General features: G+C 34.7%; 1 protein-coding gene, 1 long non-coding RNA gene and 1 pseudogene across 7 annotated transcripts; all 3 read right to left on the bottom strand.

Annotated features, from left to right (window-relative positions):
* Positions 1–389: 389 nt before the first annotated feature.
* LOC113360891 lies at positions 390–1,554 on the bottom strand. 2 transcript variants are annotated; one of them, XM_026604320.1, is made up of 2 exons: positions 888–915; positions 390–805 (listed from the first exon to the last, which is right to left on the bottom strand). In XM_026604320.1, exons 1-2 carry the CDS (start codon positions 904–906, stop codon positions 420–422), a joined length of 405 nt encoding a protein of 134 aa, XP_026460105.1. In that variant the 5' UTR covers positions 907–915; the 3' UTR covers positions 390–419. The 2 variants fall into 2 exon arrangements, 1 of the variants encoding a protein (XP_026460105.1); XR_003364849.1 differs by lacking the exon at positions 888–915 and adding an exon at positions 1,514–1,554 and having other exon boundaries at positions 620–805.
* A 761-nt stretch (positions 1,555–2,315) lies between these two features.
* LOC113360890 lies at positions 2,316–12,952 on the bottom strand. Of its 5 annotated transcripts, none has more exons than XR_003364845.1 (11): positions 12,607–12,952; positions 12,431–12,495; positions 6,778–6,918; positions 6,586–6,697; positions 6,303–6,488; positions 6,154–6,205; positions 5,490–5,561; positions 4,943–5,397; positions 4,174–4,578; positions 3,981–4,092; positions 2,316–2,352 (listed from the first exon to the last, which is right to left on the bottom strand). It is a non-coding gene; the product is annotated as an uncharacterized LOC113360890 (long non-coding RNA). The 5 variants fall into 5 exon arrangements; XR_003364848.1 differs by lacking the exon at positions 12,431–12,495 and having other exon boundaries at positions 4,174–4,265; positions 4,475–4,578; XR_003364847.1 differs by lacking the exon at positions 12,431–12,495 and having other exon boundaries at positions 4,943–5,050; positions 5,268–5,397.
* A 3,048-nt stretch (positions 12,953–16,000) lies between these two features.
* LOC113362323 lies at positions 16,001–16,110 on the bottom strand (annotated as a pseudogene).
* Between the last annotated feature and the right edge of the window lie 4,867 nt (positions 16,111–20,977).

Raw genomic sequence — 20,977 nt, 5'->3', positions numbered from 1 at the left:
GGCATAATAAGACCTTTAATTAGGAAGGCAAAATAAGACCACACAGGAATGAGATTTTGAAAAGAATCAAAATTCACTTCGCATAAGATTGCGAAAATCATAATAAACAACTGCGAAGTTGAGGCACAAAATAAGAAAAATCTGCAAAACTCTCATTTGGATACAAATAACAGAGGCAAGTATGGGAATGAATGAAAGAAAATGTTATTTGTCTCCACATGATAGATTTACGCAAAAATTAAAAAATTAATGATTATATTGATTAACCATATTGCAAGGAAGAATTGTTTTAATGAATGCAGGTCAAAATGAAAGAAACTCATATATTAAGGAATATGGAAACCAAAAGAATTCGCAAATATACAGAAAGGAGGAATAAATGTACAAGTATTACAGAAGATTAAAGAAAGAAACAAAGACTACTTCTTAGTTGATCCTTCATCATCTTCATCAGACTTGTTCCCTTCTTCGTCTGCATCAGAACTTTCATCTCCATCAGAACCTTCATCACCATCAGATTCTTCATCATCAGCTTCGCTATCAGAAATAATCAGACTGGGAATGTTCTTTGGGATCTCCTCCAAGAGACAAGGATAATCAGAATGAGGAATACTATGGTCATCACAAACCATTTGAATAGTTTGATTGCGAAAATGCATAGCATCATTCTTAAAGTTCGCAACAGTGATCTTGATTTGATTCTTTAATCTAGAATACTTGTCGTTGCAAGAAGAAATATTCTTTGCCAGTTCCACTTTTTCATCTTCAAGTTCCTCAATCCTTTTTCGATATCTACTTTCAGAATCTGCGAGCAAAAGGCAATCAATTAATAACTTGATGAAAATTTATAAGAAACAAAACATTAGTATTGGAGAACAGTTAATAACCTTCTCTGTCAGAAATCATATCTCTAATCAAGGCTGTATGCTCAACTTGGAGACTAACATTTACACCTAAATCTTTTCTGGCATCGTCTAAGATTTTCGCAGCCCAAGCGAATTCATCCTCATTACTTATAAGAAGACGAGAACGAATTTGGTTTTCTCTTTCACAGAGGTCGGTATTCTTGCGGTTAGCTTCATCTCGTTCAAGTTGAACTTCAAGAAGGGTCTCTTGGAATTTCGCCAAAGCCTTAGCACCTTGATCAGAGATGCAATCCTTATCATCTATGAGACTACTAATTTTGGTTCTCAACTCATTGATTTTCTCTTTAGAATTAAGGAGGAGACGCTTAAATCGGTTGGCTAAGCCTAAACTAGATATATGGTCAATTTCTAAGAGGCGAAATTTGGATCTTAGTTCATTCAGAAAAAGAGATGAATTTTTATCATTTGAGAAACTATTTACAGATTTATTAAGACGCTCAAGAAGGGTATCATTATCCAAGGCATTAGGAAATGAACGAAGAATGGTAGCTTCATCAGAAAGACCATAAATGTCTGCAAAAAGGATCAATTAAATAAGATAAATCAACAGGATGAATGAATGAGAGGAGAGGAGAAAAGTAACAAACCATAGAGCTGATTATTAGCTTGCTGAAGACTAGAGATTTTGTTCTTATACGAAGAAGAATCAATTTCTAGTTGTTTGTTTTTCTCGCGAAGACATTTGACTTCAGCTTCCAGTTCCTCATTCTTTGTGCGAAATTGAAGATTCTTCTTTTCAAGATTTTCACGTCTCCTCTCTAGATCTGAGGCAACAGCGAAAGAAGTTTTTCCAGCCTGCGAGAAAATATAAAAAGTATTAAAATAGAAATAGATTTTGAGTTACAACAATGAAGAGTAAAAGGATGAAAGCATACCAGACTATTAAGAGAATGCAGGAAATTGGGAGTCACTGATATAGAAACTTCGAGAAGAATTATCACCATCCAACAAAGGAACATCCCAAATTGTAGCGAGAGCTTTACAGGTGTTAGCAAATTGATTATCTCCCATTCCTTGCAAAGAATCATAAAAGAGGCCAGAGAGCTTAGCCATAGAAGATTCAGACGGAGAATCTTCATTTGCAGCAAGGTCATCATTATCCTCATCATCCTCATCATTCTCAGAGTTTTCATGAGAAGCAATATTTGAAAGAGAGGAAGAACATACTTTTCTTTTCTTTGAAGGAGGAGCAATTGGTTTTTCCCTACGAAGAGCACCTTTACCTTTATCACCAGTCTTCGCAACATTGGCAGGTTCTTCTATTTCAGCAATAATCTTCACACACAGATAGAAATAAGAAATGGAAGCAACAGTGTACTGTTTAAAATCATAAGAGAATATTTCTTACCTCATCTGTGTATGAGCGAAGAGATAACAAGGTACTAGTCTTCTCAGTCCTGTTATAACTATCTTTCAGTTTTTGGATCTGTAGAATGTCGCAAGAGTCAGCGAACAAAAGAATAAAGAAAAATAAAGAAATATAAAGTGAGCGGTTTTGCTCTTTGGACCTTCAATTCCAGTCAGAACTAGACAAATGATGGCTCATTACAAAGCTTACATATTATAGAATAATATTGGCTCATTAGAAAGCATACATATCATAGAAAAATATCAGGTGTAAAAAGGAACAAAATATTTCAGGTCATTTTTACGAAAGCAAAGCATGTACAGCTGCCTATGCTTTTCGTTAAAAATTCGGTTTTGCTCTTTGGACCTTCAATTCCAGTCAGAACTAGACAAATGATGGCTCATTAAAAAGCTTACATATTATAGAATAATATTTTGTCCCTTTTTACACTTGATATTGTTCAATGATATATATGCTTTCTAATGAGACATTATTTGTCTATTTCTGACTGAAATTGAAGGTTCAAAGAGCAAAACCGAATTTTTAACGAAAAGCGTAGGCAGCTGTACACGCTTTGCTTACCTAAAAATGAACTGAAATATTTTATTCCTTTTTAAACTTGATATTGTTCTATTATATGTAAGCTTTCTAATGAGCCATCATTTATCTAGTTCTGACTGGAATCGAAGGTCCAAAGAGCAAAACCGAATTTTTAACAAAAAGCATAGGCAAGCTGTACACGCTTTGCTTTCGTAAAATTAACCTGAAATATTTTGTTCCTTTTTACACCTGATAATGTTCTATGATATGTATGCTTTATAATGAGCCATTATTTGTTTCTGCATTTACGGTTTCCTCGTTAAAAAAATTCTGGTGTTTGTGTTATTTTTTTTCCGCATTATATTTGTTTATATAATTGAAATAAAACAGGTTATGCATTGTTCAATCAATTAGAATATCCGACCTTTTGGTTGTTGATTTAAATTGATTGACACTTGGATATTGGTCTTTGGTACCATCCAAGTTTATCTCCCTTGTATTTAAATTGAGACTCGCAGTTTGCTTGAGTAAGATTTAAATCGAGAGATAGAGATAAAAACTCTTTGATATACTTTTTGTCTAGATTGAGTATGACTGTCTAGTTGATTCTCTAGAAAGTATACTGGAGTTTGTCCATACAGATTGCTAAGCGAAATATTGGGTGTGGTTGTTAGATCCCCGCTTTTTCAACAATGACAATGATTTTATATCTACCGTTAAGACTTTGTGAACCAAAGGAATGCTTTGAAGTTTCAGATCGATCATACTCTGAAGGAGATAACTTACTATGAACAAAAGTATAACTAGCGGTGTTGAGGGTGGTTTTTAGTTCAGGGCTAAAATCGTAAAATCATATTTGTATGCATGCTTTCTACAAAGAAGTAGAGTTGTTAAGAAGACGATGAGTGTCTATACCTCACTGCTTACATATGAACTATGTAATTCAATATTTAAGAGATTTATTAGAATTATATTGGTGCATGTAGCAACAATCCAAAATATTCTATGAATTTTACTTTAAGCTCCTGGTCGCGTTATTCATTAATGCAGATCCCGCTGAGTATTTATCCTATGCTATGTTCCCGACTGAACTCTTAACATTGACATGACATCACAAATAATGCACTTTCAGCATAGGTGTAACAACAGATAGAAAATTTACTAACCACTGGAAAAGGTTGGAAACAAGATTCTCATTCTAGCCCATCCACTTTGAGACCAGGTACTAGAAGCTTCTCATAAAAATTATCGTCAGCTGAGCCAGGCAACTCGCGAAGTCTGCAATTACAAAGTCATTCTCAGGACCAAAAGTAGATGCACAGAAACCAAAAGAAATTTTATAAAACATTTAGGTATCACCTGCAATTGGGCAAGCCTCGCACAAGGAAAGGAAAAATAGATGGAGATGGGATTTCTTTAAGAAGCTCAAGAACAAAATGCCTCATCCGAATCTTTTCGAGAACCAACACCACAAATAGCAAACAAAAAATAAAAAAAGGACGGAAGGGTCTGATGAAGCAGAGTTGAATATCAAATTCATAAACATGTAAAGCTGAAGCACAATAATTCTAAAAATAGAGAAAGGATCAGAAGAATATGAATATGATGAATAATAGGTCGCAAGTTTAACACAGATAACCAAGAGTTGTGATTACCAGACCTGAAATTTCACGCAAAGCCTCTACCCATCGAGATGTAAAATCAGCCATCATAATAACTTTGTAAGAAAACCCATATCTCGGAAGTATTCAGCAACTGTGATTCCTGGAATCGCCATAATTAGATAAGTTTTTCAATATATAAAGCAAATCACTTGTATGTTTATGACAACCATCTATAGCTATGACCAGAACGGAACACCATATAATAGCATTACAAAAAGATACATCACCAGATACCACATAATCAACTATAACACTATCTAAAAGGTAGAGTTTGCACTTCATGCAATTTAAGAAAAGAAAAATGTGGAAGGTGTTCTATTTATGCGCCACTTCTTGTTAAAGTAAGTTCTTTATTCAAAACAGTTAACGAAACAAAACAAAAAAAATCAAATAAAGTCGAGATAGGTTATAAAATGAATAATAAGATGATAAGCAAAACTATATAAGCAGAGCCAAGAAATTACCTGTATAAATAGAGGACTCTTGAGCAACCACAGGCAAGTTAGATGTGTAAGCTACAAGAGTTGGCCATCAGCTAATGTCATGGTCAGATGAGGGAAATCCATAACAACCTGAATTATTAAGTAATAAAAATGTTACATCAGAACTTGAATAACAAACTTGAGAATATTTGGAAGTACAAAAGTATAAACAGATCAGCTATCTCATTTCCTCTTTCTCCACAACCAACATAAACCGCAGTATCTGAATTAGAGTACTACGCATATAAACAGAGAAACTATGCTTCATAACAATAAATCAGATCAGAGTTTCCAACAACTAAAACACCTAAATCAAGGGGAAACAGCAAACCCATCTTAGAACGAGCTTGACTGATGACTGCCTTTCCACAACCAAATGCTCCAGGAATGGCACAAGTACCTCAAAGAACTGAGGAAAAAAGAGCATCAATAACACGCTGCATGTAGAACATGGGATTTGTTAGAAACAACCAAACTTGTAATGACATGATTCATTGAGCGGGACTCTGCCAAAGATGATGCAAGTCACCTGCCCAGTTAGAAGAGGTGTATCAGCGGCATGTTTAGATGCAACGAGTCTTGGAGTTTGGACAGGCCAAGTCTGCATCACAAGGAAGCACAGAATGATATCATAAATCCTGAAGCCATACATACCAGCTGAAATATAATTCAAATATAAACTCAAGAATTTCAAACATATTAACCCGAAGCCACATATACCAGCTGAAAATGATACATAGAAGGTGAAGACAGAAGTTCAGTAAAATATATATATATATATATATATATATATATATTAAATTATTATTCATTCCTCTCATGATAATGCTCTATTTGTATTTACATTTAGATTCAAGAAAACATAAAATATATCCCCAGACTTAAGCAGTTTCCAAGTGCTTAGGAATCATAAATACTAATAGTACATGTATCTATATTCCACAATGCCTTAGTGTTGGAGAGAGTCAAGCAGTAGAAAAGAATGTTACACACTAATTCAGTATATTGTCATTATGTGTTAACAGCTCAATGATATTCCTTTACGTCACTACAGAACTGAGCATAATAGCATTACATTAAGGTTTTGACTGTATGTATTAATCATGGAAACCACACCTATATCAGATAGAACAAGCCAACGAATCGTGCACATAAAATTATTGGAGTATATGCACATTTGGGTTAGTGGTTACCTCAAATAGTTACTCATCCTCTCAAACAGGCCACGACGCACAAATATCGCTTCTGAAAAACAGCAGTCTCAATAAACATGCACAAGCAAGTCTTTCCTGGCAGTTCTTGTACAACTATGATCTAAAAGGTCAATCGGGAAGAAAAATACCTCATAAATCCTATTGGATAACTGAAAGGAGGACTGATTAGTCCTTTTTGACAAAGTGTGAGAAGCCGGAAACTTAAGAAGCAGCGAAAGAAATACTTGCAAAACAGCATAACATTCAAAACAACAATATAAATCCGAGAACCGAATGAATTAGAGTTCTGGTCATTCCTCTCCTAAAGAGCCATCCTAAAATATGTAGACACGTAAATTAGTTACGGAAACCTTTTCGGCAGCACTTATTTTTAAAGGTAATCATAGAATGCGAAGTGGATAAGGGACTCACACGTAAACATATGTCATAGCTACACAACTGATGCCAGATTAAAAGTAGAGAATAAAATCCTTTAGCGTCATTCCTCTCACTGTTGTATAAGCCCCAGACCTAAGCAGGACATCTAGAAAACAAATGTTAATAATTTCAGATGACTTCAAAGAAATAATGAATTATTACTCTTAAAGGTTTCAAAGAACAAACCTCTCCACTAATCTCATCTTCTTCATCATCTTAATCATTCGCTTTTCTGATTTTGATTCGTCAGATTCATCTTCATAGCCTCTGCTTCAGAATCTACTCAACTCCCTACAGAACCACCTCCCCCTGAAGCTGCTACAGCTCCTACAATCAACGTAAAACCAAATTTTCAATGTGAAAAATACTAGAACCACCCTACTATATGGGTTCAATATATACAAGCCCCACAAAATGGATCCTTTTCTCCCAACTCCATACTTTCACATTTTGATATTGCTAGGCCCAAAACTTTTAATATTAGGGCTTACCAATAAAACTACAGTTTTAAAATACCTAAAATACCCCATCTACATTTGATGAATTGTATCCGGCTTATGTTCAGTTTCATTTTTTTATTTCATTTTCTCTCTCCATCTAAAACCAGAGCGAAAACCAGAGATTAGATTCATTTTCTAGGGTTTTCTTGATTCGATGTACTACGAAGAGGAAGAAATGATAAGATTCTTTGATCTCTACTTATGTATCTACTGACGATGTATCTGGATCTTCATTGGTTTCTGAGTAAGTCGAAATCGAGATGCAGAGACGATGAAGATTGTCATCAACAATTAGATCCAAAGATTCAACAACAAAAAGTTGAGAAAGATAAGTTTCTCCCTTCTAATCCTATTTAGATCAATTGAAATTTCTTATTACGTGATTCAGAAATTGATTCGGAAATAAAACTCAGAAGAAACTAATTCTTACGTCTCTTGAAAATCTAATTAACTTTGATTTCAACTGAAATTCATTGATTAATTCATGATCATAGTATAGATCGATTATCATCTTATCCCAATCTTCGTGTTTGAGTTAAGAAATTTGAAAAATATTTGTCGACAAATTTTCTAGGCTTACTGTTAGAAATTGATCTGTCTCTTAATTTGTAATCTCGATCGACAATTGAACTTGTGATTCTTGATTAGAGCATTTTAATCCTGGTTTCTTTTTCATGTGTTGTCTTTATCTAGTTTCTAATTTGATTTCCCTATAATTGTTACAAGTGCATAAGGTCCTGTTTTTTGAATCATTGGTTACTAGTAGCTACTATAATTGCAGGAAGCTTGATTACTTAGCTTCCCTGTACTGCGTCTAACCTGAATCTGCGACTTGTATATTTCCCCTTCAGTAGTCCCTGATTTTGTTATTCTGGGTTATATCATTTTGCAACTGAATTTGTTGAGTTTCTTTCTTCTTTTCAACTTGACACATTGAATTGCGTCAGTTTGTTGTTTACTAGTAGTTTTTTTCTAGCTTACTGATTTTTGCAGGTTAGTTAATGTTTACTTGCTACTGCGCATACAAGCTATAGGCATGTGTTGGAGTACTAAGGGTGACATTAATCAGACTAATAAGAATGTTGCATCGCTCAGATGGAATGTGAGTTTCTTAACTTTCTAATGATTGCTCCTCCAAATAATTACTGGATGTGTAACTTTTAGCTACACATGCTAATATGCATGTGTAACTAATGGTTACACATGCCATATTCATATGTAACTATTTGTCAACAAATCATTTACTGTGCTGTTCATTGATTAATTCATGATCATAGTATAGATCGATTATCATCTTATCCCAATCTTCGTGTTTGAGTTAAGAAATTTGAAAAATATTTGTCGACAAATTTTCTAGGCTTACGGTTATAAATTGATCTGTCTCTTAATTTGTAATCTCGATCGACAATTGAACTTGTGGTTCTTGATTAGAGCATCTTAATCCTTATTACCCTCTGAATAGATTTGAATATTTACTTACTTTTGATTTTCGATCTGATCTGAACTTATATATGTCCATGATCAATTTATTTAGTAATTTTTATCGTCTTTGTATCTTTGTCTAAGCTCTTTGATGGTGTTTCCCAGAGGAGAATAGTCGAAGAGCTCCCTATAATTCCTCTCCTGAGATAGAAAAAGGAAAATCCGATTAGGGAGATTTCAGTTCATGTTCAAAGGTTGAAGAAGCGGAGGCAAAGTCAAAGATATAAATGCTATATGCAATTAAAAGACAAGGAAATTGAAGAAATAGTAAGATGAGGATGGTTTATAATTACTAAAAATAAATCCGGTATCATAATAAATCCTCTTAATTCTGTCTTTCAATCCTGTTGATGCCTTTGTGTATAGTTTTGAGTATTTTGAAGATTTTTGTTTTTTATTTCTGAGAAATCTGGTATATCATAATAAGGGTGATGGATATTTCTAGTATGTACCTATATCTGCTGATTTCCAGGGCTGGCCTGTTAAGTCCTCTATTGAGCATGTATCTACTTTGTTTAGTATAGGTGCATGAATTATATAAATTCTGGTTTCTTTTTCATGTGTTGTCTTTATCTAGTTTCTAATTTGATTTCTCTGTAACTGTTACAAGTGCATAAGGTCCTGTTTTTTGAATCATTAGTTACTAGTAGCTATTATAATTGCAGGAAGCTTGATTACTTAGCTTCCCTGTACTGCGTCTAACCTGAATCTGCGACTTGTATATTTCCCCTTCAGTAGTCCCTGATTTTGTTATTCTGGGTTATATCATTTTGCAACTGAATTTGTTGAGTTTCTTTCTTCTTTTCAACTTGACACATTGAATTGCGTCAGTTTGTTGTTTACTAGTAGTTTTTTCTAGCTTACTGATTTTTGCAGGTTAGTTAATGTTTACTTGCTACTGCGCATACAAGCTATAGGCATGTGTTGGAGTACTAAGGGTGACATTAATCAGACTAATAAGAATGTTGCATCGCTCAGATGGAATGTGAGTTTCTTAACTTTCTAATGATTGCTCCTCCAAATAATTACTGGATGTGTAACTCTTAGCTACACATGCTAATATGCATGTGTAACTAATGGTTACACATGCCATATTCATATGTAACTATTTATTACACATGCATTTTGTATGTGTAACAGCAGTTTACACATACAAAATAGGAAAGATCTTTATATGTTATTCGATACGGTTGGGGGAAATAGGAAAGATAAATGAGTTTAAACAACATGAGGTAACAAATAAGGAGTTGCAGGAAAGGTACTCACAAAACCACAAGATTTGGAAGCAGCGTAATTGAATCTGGGATATTCCCAGTCTTTTGGTTTCCGTCTAATAATCTGCAGGCAACGAAGCACTAGCTACTTAGCATAAGTGAGGATGAGAGCTTATAATTAAATGTTATAACATGAGTATGCTTACATGTGTTTTAGAACCTACTTGTATTTGTACAGTGGTGGTATAAAGTGGGATCTCGATTGGTTAATGCATTTTACTGATTATGTTTTCTGAATCTACAAATCGACTAGTAAGATTTTTGATTTAATTTAGGGTTTTTTTTGATACTTCATTTTATTGAAGTAGTGTTAAGACCTAGATAGTTCTAGATTTGATTATAAAGTTTCATGTTGTTGTTTCAGGTAAGTTCATGTGGCGACGTACGAAAGTGGCAAAATGTAAGTGTAATAGAGTTTCAATCGATTATGTTGTAGTGTTTGACTTCGTACAAGATATTATTTGTTTTGTTTGAACCGATGGTGTTTCCTTGTAGAAGTCCTTACTTGATTAGGGCATGGTTTCTTGTGTAATCAAATTAAAATTTAGGAATAGCATTCTGTGAGTGAGGTTGTCTATGTTTTGTTTTTGAAGTTTTTTGTTTAAGTTTTCTGTTTTTTAGAGTTACAATGAAGAATTTTTATTTTAACTAGTAAAATTGTAGGCATTTTATCTAGTTTTCTATTTTGTTAAGTTTTGTCAGTTATCGTGTGTTCATCTAATTGGCCTTGGTGTTTTGTACAGGATGATGGTATTCAAGTGAAAGTCGACAAGCTTTCTTCCACAGGAGCCCAACTTAACTATCATCAGTATTATTTTCTCAAATACTGTAAGCGCACAAAAATTATGAACACTGCTGAGAATTTAGGAGAGGTTATTATTTACACAGTGAGCCTCCACTTCCTGTATCATTTTTATTTTTATATTTTATCATTTCTTAAATGCTTTTGCTTAGAAGGTTGATGTTCGTCACCAATCGTTTGATGTTGTATTCTGTTTTGAAACTGAAATCTCTCACTTGTATTCCAGTTTCAAATGAGGGGAGAAGTTACTTGCAAAGTCTCATGTTGTATGAAGCTTGATGCCGAAGCTGCAAATAATTTGAAAGAGAAAAAATTGATGATGAGTACCGACTAAACATGTAAGTAGGATTTTTTTTTTCCTCCATATGTTACTGTTGGGACAAGAAACAAGATAGCATATGCTGATATTTGTCGTCTTAAGATGGGTTTTCACATTTTCACTCATGGAATCATGTTTGGAACCTTGGATTTTAATGATAGGAATTTCTTAATTGATGCGTAATTTCTAGTTACACAAGCTAAATAAATGTGTAATTTCTAGTTACGCATGCTAATTAGATGTGTAACTTCTAGTTACACAAGCTAAATAGATGTGTAATTTCTAGTTAGACATGCTAATTAGATGTGTAACTTTTACTTACACATACTGATTGAATATGTAACTTCTGGTTTTAGTGATTGAATTACTGTTACACTAGTCGGGTGCATGTGTAACTTACGGTTACACAAGTTATATGTATGTGTAACTGAAAGTTACACATGCCATATGCATGTGTAATTTCTGATTACACATCTCTCTTCATAGTTTTCTTTTTTCTGATTACTTTAAGTTGGTTACATGGCATATGCTCTACAAATTCAGTTTTTTTTCTTCATCCCAACCTAATCCCATGGGTGTTTAATTTCTTTCAGATATCCAAGCATTTTGGAATCGAGGAAGACAAGAAGGGAAGAGTACATTTTTATTGTAGGATATCGTGGCTTATTTCTAAGATATAGCGGCTTATTTCGATGATTTCGTTTTACATATCTAGTTTTTTGACTCGTTTGTTGTGAATAACAAGCAATTACTATTATTGATAAACAAACGAATTATTGAAAATTAAAGTAATACATGTATTTTCTATGTGTAGTTTTGTTGTATAACTAATAAGTACACATATACGCATGTGTAACTTCTGCGTACACATGTGTAACACTGAGGACACATATATATACAAGTGTAACTTTGCGTTACACATGGCATATGCATGTGTAACTATGACATGTGTAACTTCGGGATACACATGCCATATGTTGGTGGTGGTGGTGGGAGGTGGTTGTCAATGGAGATGGTGGTCGGAGGTGGATGGTGGCGGCGGTGGTGATCCGAGGTGGCGGTTGGTGGTTGTCGGAGGTGGTTTGACGGTTGTGGTTGGTGGCGGCGGTGGTTGGAGGTGGTTGGCGGTGGCTGGCGGCGGTGGTGGTGGTCGGAGGTAGTTGGTGTTGGTGGTCGGAGGTGATGTGACTGTGGTGGTCGGAGGTGGTTGGAACATCATCACATAATATTTTAATAATTTTGGGCCTAAATTTAAATTTTATTTAATTATGGGCTTGACAATATGCATAAGGGTATCAACGACTTTTAAATTTTGGGGCCTAGATTTAAACTTCTTTTAATTAAGGGTCTCATATTATGGGTTATCCATGGGTTGGGCCTTAGCCTAATTTTCCCATTTTCAATTGATAACTAAAACCCAGAAAGATAAAACAGAGACAAACTAAAATTAAACTAACCGCACCTAATTCTGTTGGTTTAATTCCAAGAGATTTCATGTTTTAAACAAAATCCCTAATTCTCAAAACCCTGAAATCAGTTTTACAAAAACCCTAAATTTCAATATTGCGATTAAACAAAAATTTGAAAACATAGATGTGAAATAAACTGAAAAATGATGTTTGGGTTTGAAGAACTTACCCATTTTGACGATCCATGATTTTTATTGAAGCCTTTTTCTCTCGATTTGTATGGTGTAAAAAAACTAATTGGGTCCATGAGTTATCTTCTTCTTCCTTCAATGATACCAAATCATCTTCAAATCAACATACATGAAAAATCGAAAAAACTAAAACCCTACAGATGATGAAAGACTTGTACATATCTATGAAATCAAAATCCTGAACTATATTAACAGACGATGAAAAACCCTAAAATCGAAAAACCGATGATAAAAGAGAGAGAAAAGAAATGAAAAACGAGAAGAAAAGTCGATGATTGAGAGCTTTCTGTGATGTTTCTTGGTTGTCGATTATTGAAGATGAAGATGAAGTTTCACTAGGGTTTACAGGCAGGAGAAGAAAAGGATAAAAGAGATATGGGAAATGAAAAATCGATCCGTCGATTCTCACGAAGGCATGGGATGAAAAGAATCACCCATGTGAATGGCACATGCATAGGTGGAAATATACTCTAGTGTTACTTATCTTGGGTGGAAACACAGTAGTACGCGTGTGAATGACACACACACAAATTGCAAGTGTTACGACCCAGGTGTAGCCAAGCGTGTGGCTAGCACGCTTATAAAAATATTCGTATTGGCTGGTCTCTGTTACGAATTTTTATAAAATTAGAACGGGTTTCATCTGTTACGAATTTTTTCGTAACGGCCAATTTTGTAACGGCCAAAAGGCCGTTACGAATTGCTGTTACGAATCTGGAAATTTGGTGTAGTGTAATGATTATACAACTGATCACTTCAACATGGTACGAAAACCTATCTCTTCTTTTCTTCCTTGTCATTGCTCTCTTTTTTTCTATATAGTACCGTGAGCCCTTTATCACTCAAACAACTTGGAATTATGAAGAAATTTTTAGAAAACCAAAGTAGTGATAATCAAGTCGTCTGTTTTTCTTGAGATCGAAAGTGGAGATAAGAGGAAGAGGAAGAGAAAGAGCAAGATGATTTGAGCGGATACTTAACACTTTATAATCACGACATTTTCAATTGGGATCCACTTGAGTGGTTTAGAATTAGATGCCGATGACTTACGTGAAACGCACGAATTCCACCCTTGCTAGCTAGAGGTAGCTAGTACATTTCATTTTGGTGAATGATATCGTGTAAACTCTGCGAACCTCTCAACTACTCGATAATCTTTTGGTACTGATGATCTTGTGACATTGTAAAGATATGGGCACACTAGAAAATGGGTACTCTTTTTCCTTGTATACCCCTTTTCTTCATAAAGAATCAAATGTACTTCAAAGAATCTAAATTCATTGCCGTAACTGTTCCTAATAAGTATGACACGAATATCTAATCCCTAGTTGTTTTTTTAGAGGACCTCTGTTTTTTATTTATATATAATATTTTATGTATAACGTATACCATAATAATTATTACAACTCGGAAAGACTATCATCCGGTAAGAAATTGGTCGGAAGCCTAGCAACAAGCTGTGCTCTAACACCTTTTTGAATAACTACGCCTAACCTATGAAAAAGAAATTCTCCGACCCGAACATTAGCATCATGGCTAGCCATATAATTACGCAAACGTTTCAGAAAGTCTATGAAATCATCACCCAATTCCCCTAATGTGGTAAAGGAAAGTTTCTCAAAACCAAAACCATGAGACGTGCATTTCTCTAAATATTTAAAATTCTTACGAGTAACAACATTCTTAATGGCGAGACCCGAGGCAAAGGTACGAAGTCCACCACCGGTAAAAGGAGAAACACCAGTCACATCCAAACACACATCACGACCATTATCCCAATTATGCACAAGTATGTCAGCCGGTCTCAAAGCAGTGCCATTATGATCAAGAATCCCCAAGTCAACCTCCTTCCTAGCCGGCAAACGCGCATGGTAACACATGTCTGCAACAGTGTCTCGCACCAAATCATGTCTAAATTTAAGCCCAACTTCATTCGCACAATGCAAGGCATGATAACCAAAAATGTCCATATCTCTCTTACAGAAAGGACAAGCACCATTCTCCTTGAAGAGAGGGATCCCAAATCTGTACCGGAGAATTGCACTGAATTGCGTAGCTCCAACAGTTTGATTGAGCCCCACAATTGGAATCGCCATCAAAAAGTCCCATGCATGTTTTGTTTGGTTGTAGTGCCATAAAACAGAATCACACTCCAACATAATATAACTGGTGGGTACGTTTTCCTTCACAGCATAAAAGTAAATATTTTCCAAGGAGTTCATGGAATGGGTGGAAAAATTACTTGAGAAAAGAGGAGAAACGACGACATACAATGAGTTGAAGGAGTCCAAAGCTCGCTGAAAAAAGGGGCCACTACTACTGATTCCAGCCCACCTCAAAATCGTGGACTGCAGCTCTAGGGTTTGTAAACAAGATGCAAGAAAACAATAATGTTTGGTATCCTGTATAGTGTACACACCCATACCTCCATATTTGAATGGCAATGTAGAAAGCCTTTGATGAAGGAGTCCGTAGCCAGGGCCATCACTAGAAATGATGTGTCTAAGGAATTGAAACAGACGAGCGTCAAATAAGTCTTGAGTTTCTTGTAAAAAATCAGGTTTAGTTGTTCTCAAGGATAAATAAAGTCACGAAACACATGGTGCAATTCCGAAAAAAAAAAGAAATTCACCTTGAGGGTCTTCTAATTTTTCTACAGCATCAATGAGGGCCATAGTATGACGCACTCTACTAACAACCAAATCTTTATTGAATTGAGCATCAAGGATGACCGGACCACCCAAAAGCTTCACACCCTTAGTTAGCCTATTGATATTGGGAGGGAAAACGCCTGGAACCAAAGCTGTAGGGTCTGGAGAGGGCCAAAACAGTTCCGTCTTGGCTATATTCAAATGCAAACCCCTTTCACCCCCATAATCTTGAATGATCTTCAAAGCCTTTGCAACCATTAGAGTATCTCCTATTAAGGTACCATCATCCAAGTACCAGGCTTGCAATTCAAGCTCACATTGCACGACAATTTTTTGTTAACCAAGGGGTGAAGAGTAAGAGAAATGAACAAAGGCCCAAGATGATCCCCTTGTTGTACACCCTGGGAAGAGGCGAGGACATGATCCAGGTAATATAAACGAGTAGGAGAAGCGTAACAAAATTCAACCCATCGAGAAATCGATGGGCACAAATTGCGTACCTCAGAAAATATGGATGACCGGTCAATGAGGTTAAAATCATTCGAGAAATCTACCAGTAACATGGAAAGATTGTCCGGGTCCCCTTTCTCCTCAATCATGCGATTAACAACATGTAAGATCGCCTCTCCACTACATTTGACACCCACTCCAAACTGAAAATCCCCTAAATAAGCATTGACTTCTTTGCCAACATGCGTTGCAGTGCATTTGGAGACGAGCAAAAAATTTGGACCATTTCTCGATTTGTGCATGTCATCCCTGCGCAGGGGCCATGCTAATCTTCTCTGTATCGTTCCATTTTTTTATTTTTATTTTTTGAAGGAAGAAACAATAAAAAATCAATGAAAAACTACAAAGATGGAAAAAGCTCACTAAAAAAATGAGTGATACACGAAGGAAGGGAGAGTAACCACTGATCAGTCAGATGGTGTTGAACAACATACGCTGCTAAGGAATGAGGCATTGAATTGGCCTCCTTTTGGATGAAGTTGAATTCAACCGACGACAAGAGGTGTAACTGATCCTTCAAAAAAAAAAACCTAGCATCACCTATATATCTCCATTTCACAATCTCAATTACCTATACCAAGGAGTTCTGACTAGCTAGGATGTGAAATTGCCTGCCTCGTAGCTTCCTACCTTTTAGTCATGTATAGAAACGAAAATTCTAGAACCGGGACAACTGTTATTGTCCAGATATGGGACAATGAATCTGGACCTTCAATCGTTCCCGTCTTCACCCCTCTACTAATCCCGATGCTAAAATTATTCCCCTAACCATTAAAATTATGCCACCTCATGTCCCAGATTTGAACTAGGCCCTGCTTTCCCAGCTGTAGCATTCTCAGACGTATAAAAAGCATTACCTACTAACTGATGCTGTTATCGATGGGACATCAGTTTATCTCAGCAGTATTGTCAACCAATGTACTAGCTAGAAGAATGGGTCTCACAAAATGCAACAGGAACAGAGCATCTTTTTGAAAGTATCGATTTCATCTTTTAATGTACGAAACTTGCATGAGCAGCCGGATGTGAATTTATAATCTAGGAATTACTGGTTAATCCAGTTATAAGAGAACCCGTTAATGTGTAGTCCAGCACCATAAAAAATTTAATCGCTGGTCCAGAAACATGTTTTTGGACCAGATCTTGTACTCTCTAATTCGGCACACGTGCGGACTTATTATTTCCTTTTTGGTAAATTCCCAAAACATCCCTACGTATAGAAACATTATTTGAGGCAGCCTTGAATACAGAAAACTTCATTTCTTCGTTTCAATTTCGTACATCAAAGCATCTCTGGATATTCATGAAGACTAGGTTTTTTCAAAATCGCGATAATGATGGACAATTGTTTCTTTTCCAAAAGCTAAGTCTTCTTATAATTCTTCTAATCTTGATCTTAAACATCTTTTAGTGTTGTTTAAAAAGGAGAAATCATTTTTAGGGTTTTCAAAGTTTATCTTTTGGTTGTTCTATGGTAGGTGAATGAACTTTATTTTTTCTGATTTGACGTTAGGTTATCTTCAATCCGTGTTTAATTTTGATTTAAATGTGGTTAATTTTAACCTTTTATTTGATGGAGCGGTTGGTTTATGTTGATCAATTTGATTTTTTGGAGCTTTTTTGATGATAAAATATTTTATGCAGAATTAATTTCATTGGATTTAAAGATCTGTTATTTCTTTTGCTCATGAAGATTAATTAGTTTTCAGTTTTCTAAACAATTCATTTACACGTAAAGTGAGAAAATTGAGTGTTGTTTATTATGTTAGTAAAAGCATTAGTCAATTTCATGATTCAGGGAATAGATTTTTTTTTAGATCCGAGATGATCATATTTGCATCATAAATGAATTGATGATAAAAAAAAGAAGAATGGATGATATCAGAAAAGGAACAAGTGCAAAAGAAGCTATTTCTCTTCCTACGGGTATGTCTAATTTAATTGGCATTCTTCTTCGTTGATCAATACTGATTGGTCTTAGCTTGACAAAGTTAGTCGTATTATACATATTTTACTAGCTGTATTTTCCAGAAAGTGAAAGCAGTTTTTTGATGCAACAGTTAATTGGTATCCTTATGATGGTTCTTGGGTTTTCTTTTGATTCGTTTCCCAGTACTCTAGTAGTCAAGTTTGATGTTGATGTAGTCCAGTAGTCAGGATTTTACTCACTACTTATGAATATGTACTGTGTTTTCACTCAGAATGTACCAATATGTATTGGGTTTTCACTTGGTACACATCAATATGTACTGGGTTTTTAGTTCTTGTTTTTTTCAATACATATATATAGATGCACTGTTTTTTTTTTCATTTTGAATCTCTTTAGAAATTTATTGGTTTCCAATTTTTATAATCTGCTATATTGTATGAGATTCATTCCCTTAAAAAACTTCGCAAATTGCAGAAAACAAAAGAGAACCAACAAAAGAAAAATAAGATAAAGGGTGAAACTAGTGTAGTATAAATAAGCTAAAGAGGCATGCTTCTTCATTCATTCTATTCGGGTAAATATTATTTCCATAACTTACTAGTTTTGTTTTAGATGTTATATGTAAATCGGGATTTTTAAAGGTTTTGCTTCCATTCATCGTTTCGCGGTGCTGCTGATTCAAGGGTCTGCACTTGTGGAGCTTGGGTTTCTGATGGAGTTGGACTTTTAGACTCAATGAGCATGATAGATTATATTCCTTTTTGATCAGGTAAAACTGTATTCCTCTTTATTAATAATAACAAATAGGTGCAAACCTTTAGGAGACATGATGATATATCTTTTTTCTAAAATCTAAATGCATCTGATTTCATGGCTTCTAATATTAATTCAACATACTTATGTAATGGAGGTCAACTGTTTAACTCTATTTTGATAGTATTAACATGTATTTTAGAACTAACCACAATTGTTTTTTGGAGTACATATCGATGTCTACTAGTTTTTACTCGGCACATATCAATATGTACAAGGTTTTCACAGTACATATCAATACCTACTAACTTTTTTCAGTACGTTTGTATATGTACTCTAATTTTTATAATGAATATAAAAAACAATTGGTGTGTGGTGTAAACAAGAAATTTTTAACCGAGTGACTAGTGTAGCCACTCATTAAATCCATACACAAATTCTGAAGATGTTTTTATATGGGGTTTCCTCAAAAGCAGCACCACAATCCTTGGATCAGTGTGTATACTATAGGTTGTGAAAGAAAGAGAAACGTATGTATATGTACAATTTATTTTTGATGTACTTTCATAAGAACATGTATATGGAATATAATGACTTATGTTTATTGTGAGATGAAAAGCGGCGTTTCCTTGCATTGGGTTTCACTCAGTACATATCAATATGTACTGGGATTTCACTTAATGTTGTCCTCAACTTTTCGCAGTTCGGTTAATCTAATTTTTAGGAACATTGATGTGGATGACTAGCCTCTTGATATTCTGTTATTGATCTCTTTTAGGTTAAGTAATCTAATATGTATGTTTTATTCCCATGTGTTCAGGCAGATTTGGCAGACAATTGGTCAAGAAATTTCTTTTCATGTTCGGCAATCAATATTAGGGATTTTACGGAATAATTTCTTTTAGGTTCAGGAATGTGAGTGAAGTCATTGAAGATTATAGAAAATATACAGGTGCAAAGAAGAAGAAGACAAGAAACATCAGTTGGATGGAGATGATTCTCGCATCTCAAAAGGGATGATATCTTTGTAAACAAACCCAATTAATAGCTAAACCATACAATATTTTCGTTGTATTGATTTTCTCGGAATTCTTAAGAGTTTTATATATATTTATATTACTGATTCCATCCCTGGTAGACACTAATGAAGTGCGTGTTATACAAAACAAGCTTGATCTTATTTGACAAGTACAGTTTCTCTGTTGGACATTATGACTGCGAACATTATTGTCGACAAAAAAGAAGTGTATATTTATCCTAAAGGATGTTGTTTCCAAAACTAAGAATTCAATCAGAAAAAAAAAGATCTGAAAAAGAACTAAAATATTAATATTAATCTAACTTTCTTTAGGTTCTAGCTAAAAAAAAATAAACACCAATATTTAACATCAACTCTAATCATCAGCTTCTTCAACGACGTTAGTGCCCAAACCCTTGAGACCTTCTGCAAAAGTTTATGCTACAATTATAAGTGAGTAGAGCTCTTCCTTTGCATCTTCATCATCTTTCCACTTGCGAGCAATGCGGATCCTAACTCTTCTTCACGAATCTTGTTATGGGAAATGACTGCAAAACATACTACAAATGATGAGAATATATTTACCGACAAAAACCCAATATATCATTCGACCTAAGTAACAAATCACAAGTACATGTGTAATATGAATTTCTAGGTACATATCAGTATGTACTGATGGATATGTACTGTAAGACAGTTTTTTTATCAGTTGCACATCAATATATTCTTACATAAATTTGCAAAATAACATATACTGTGTACTTAATACATATGTATTGAAAAACGATGAAAATACATGACAAGAACCCAAGATATTGATGGACCAAAGTGACAAAGCACAAGAACATTTTTACTTTTACTTTTGCAAGGTAATACATTTTGATATATGTACCTAATACATATGTAATATAAGTATCCATTAGTACATATCAATATGTACCTATCAATTAATACATATCAATAGTCAGTTTTCCAATCAGTACTTATCAATATGTACCATCAGGTACAGTATGTGTTTATACACTGATTTCCGCAAAGACTCTCAGTACATTTAAATATTTACTGGATTCTATTAATATATTTTAAATATCTACCTAAAGCTATTAGTGAACAAAACTCGCAGTACATCTAAATATGTACCTAAAGCTACATAAAGACCCACAACATCTAAATATTGATATGTACTGTAACATATCCCACATGGATAAACTACCTTTCTACCTAAAGCATGTTTCTAGGTTGAATTAGTTGTTGATGTTGTTGATTGACAAGAATAGAAGTTTTCGTCTGAGAAAGTAGATGAAGTTTTCGTCCGAAAAAGAACAACTTCGAAAAAATAAAGAAGAAGAATGAGATATACGTACCACACGTGATTGGCGATGTCCCTTGTTGAGGTGTTCCACACTAGGTGAATGTTGGATTCTTCGATGTTTACTTCCTTTTCTCTCTCTCATCTCCCTGATAGGTTTAAGAATGTAAGTCTCTTG

Source organism: Papaver somniferum, chromosome 3 (assembly GCF_003573695.1).
Source record: "Papaver somniferum cultivar HN1 chromosome 3, ASM357369v1, whole genome shotgun sequence".
In the NCBI taxonomy this organism is placed as follows: Eukaryota; Viridiplantae; Streptophyta; class Magnoliopsida; order Ranunculales; family Papaveraceae; genus Papaver; species Papaver somniferum.
This window is presented reverse-complemented; position numbering and strand designations above follow the sequence as displayed.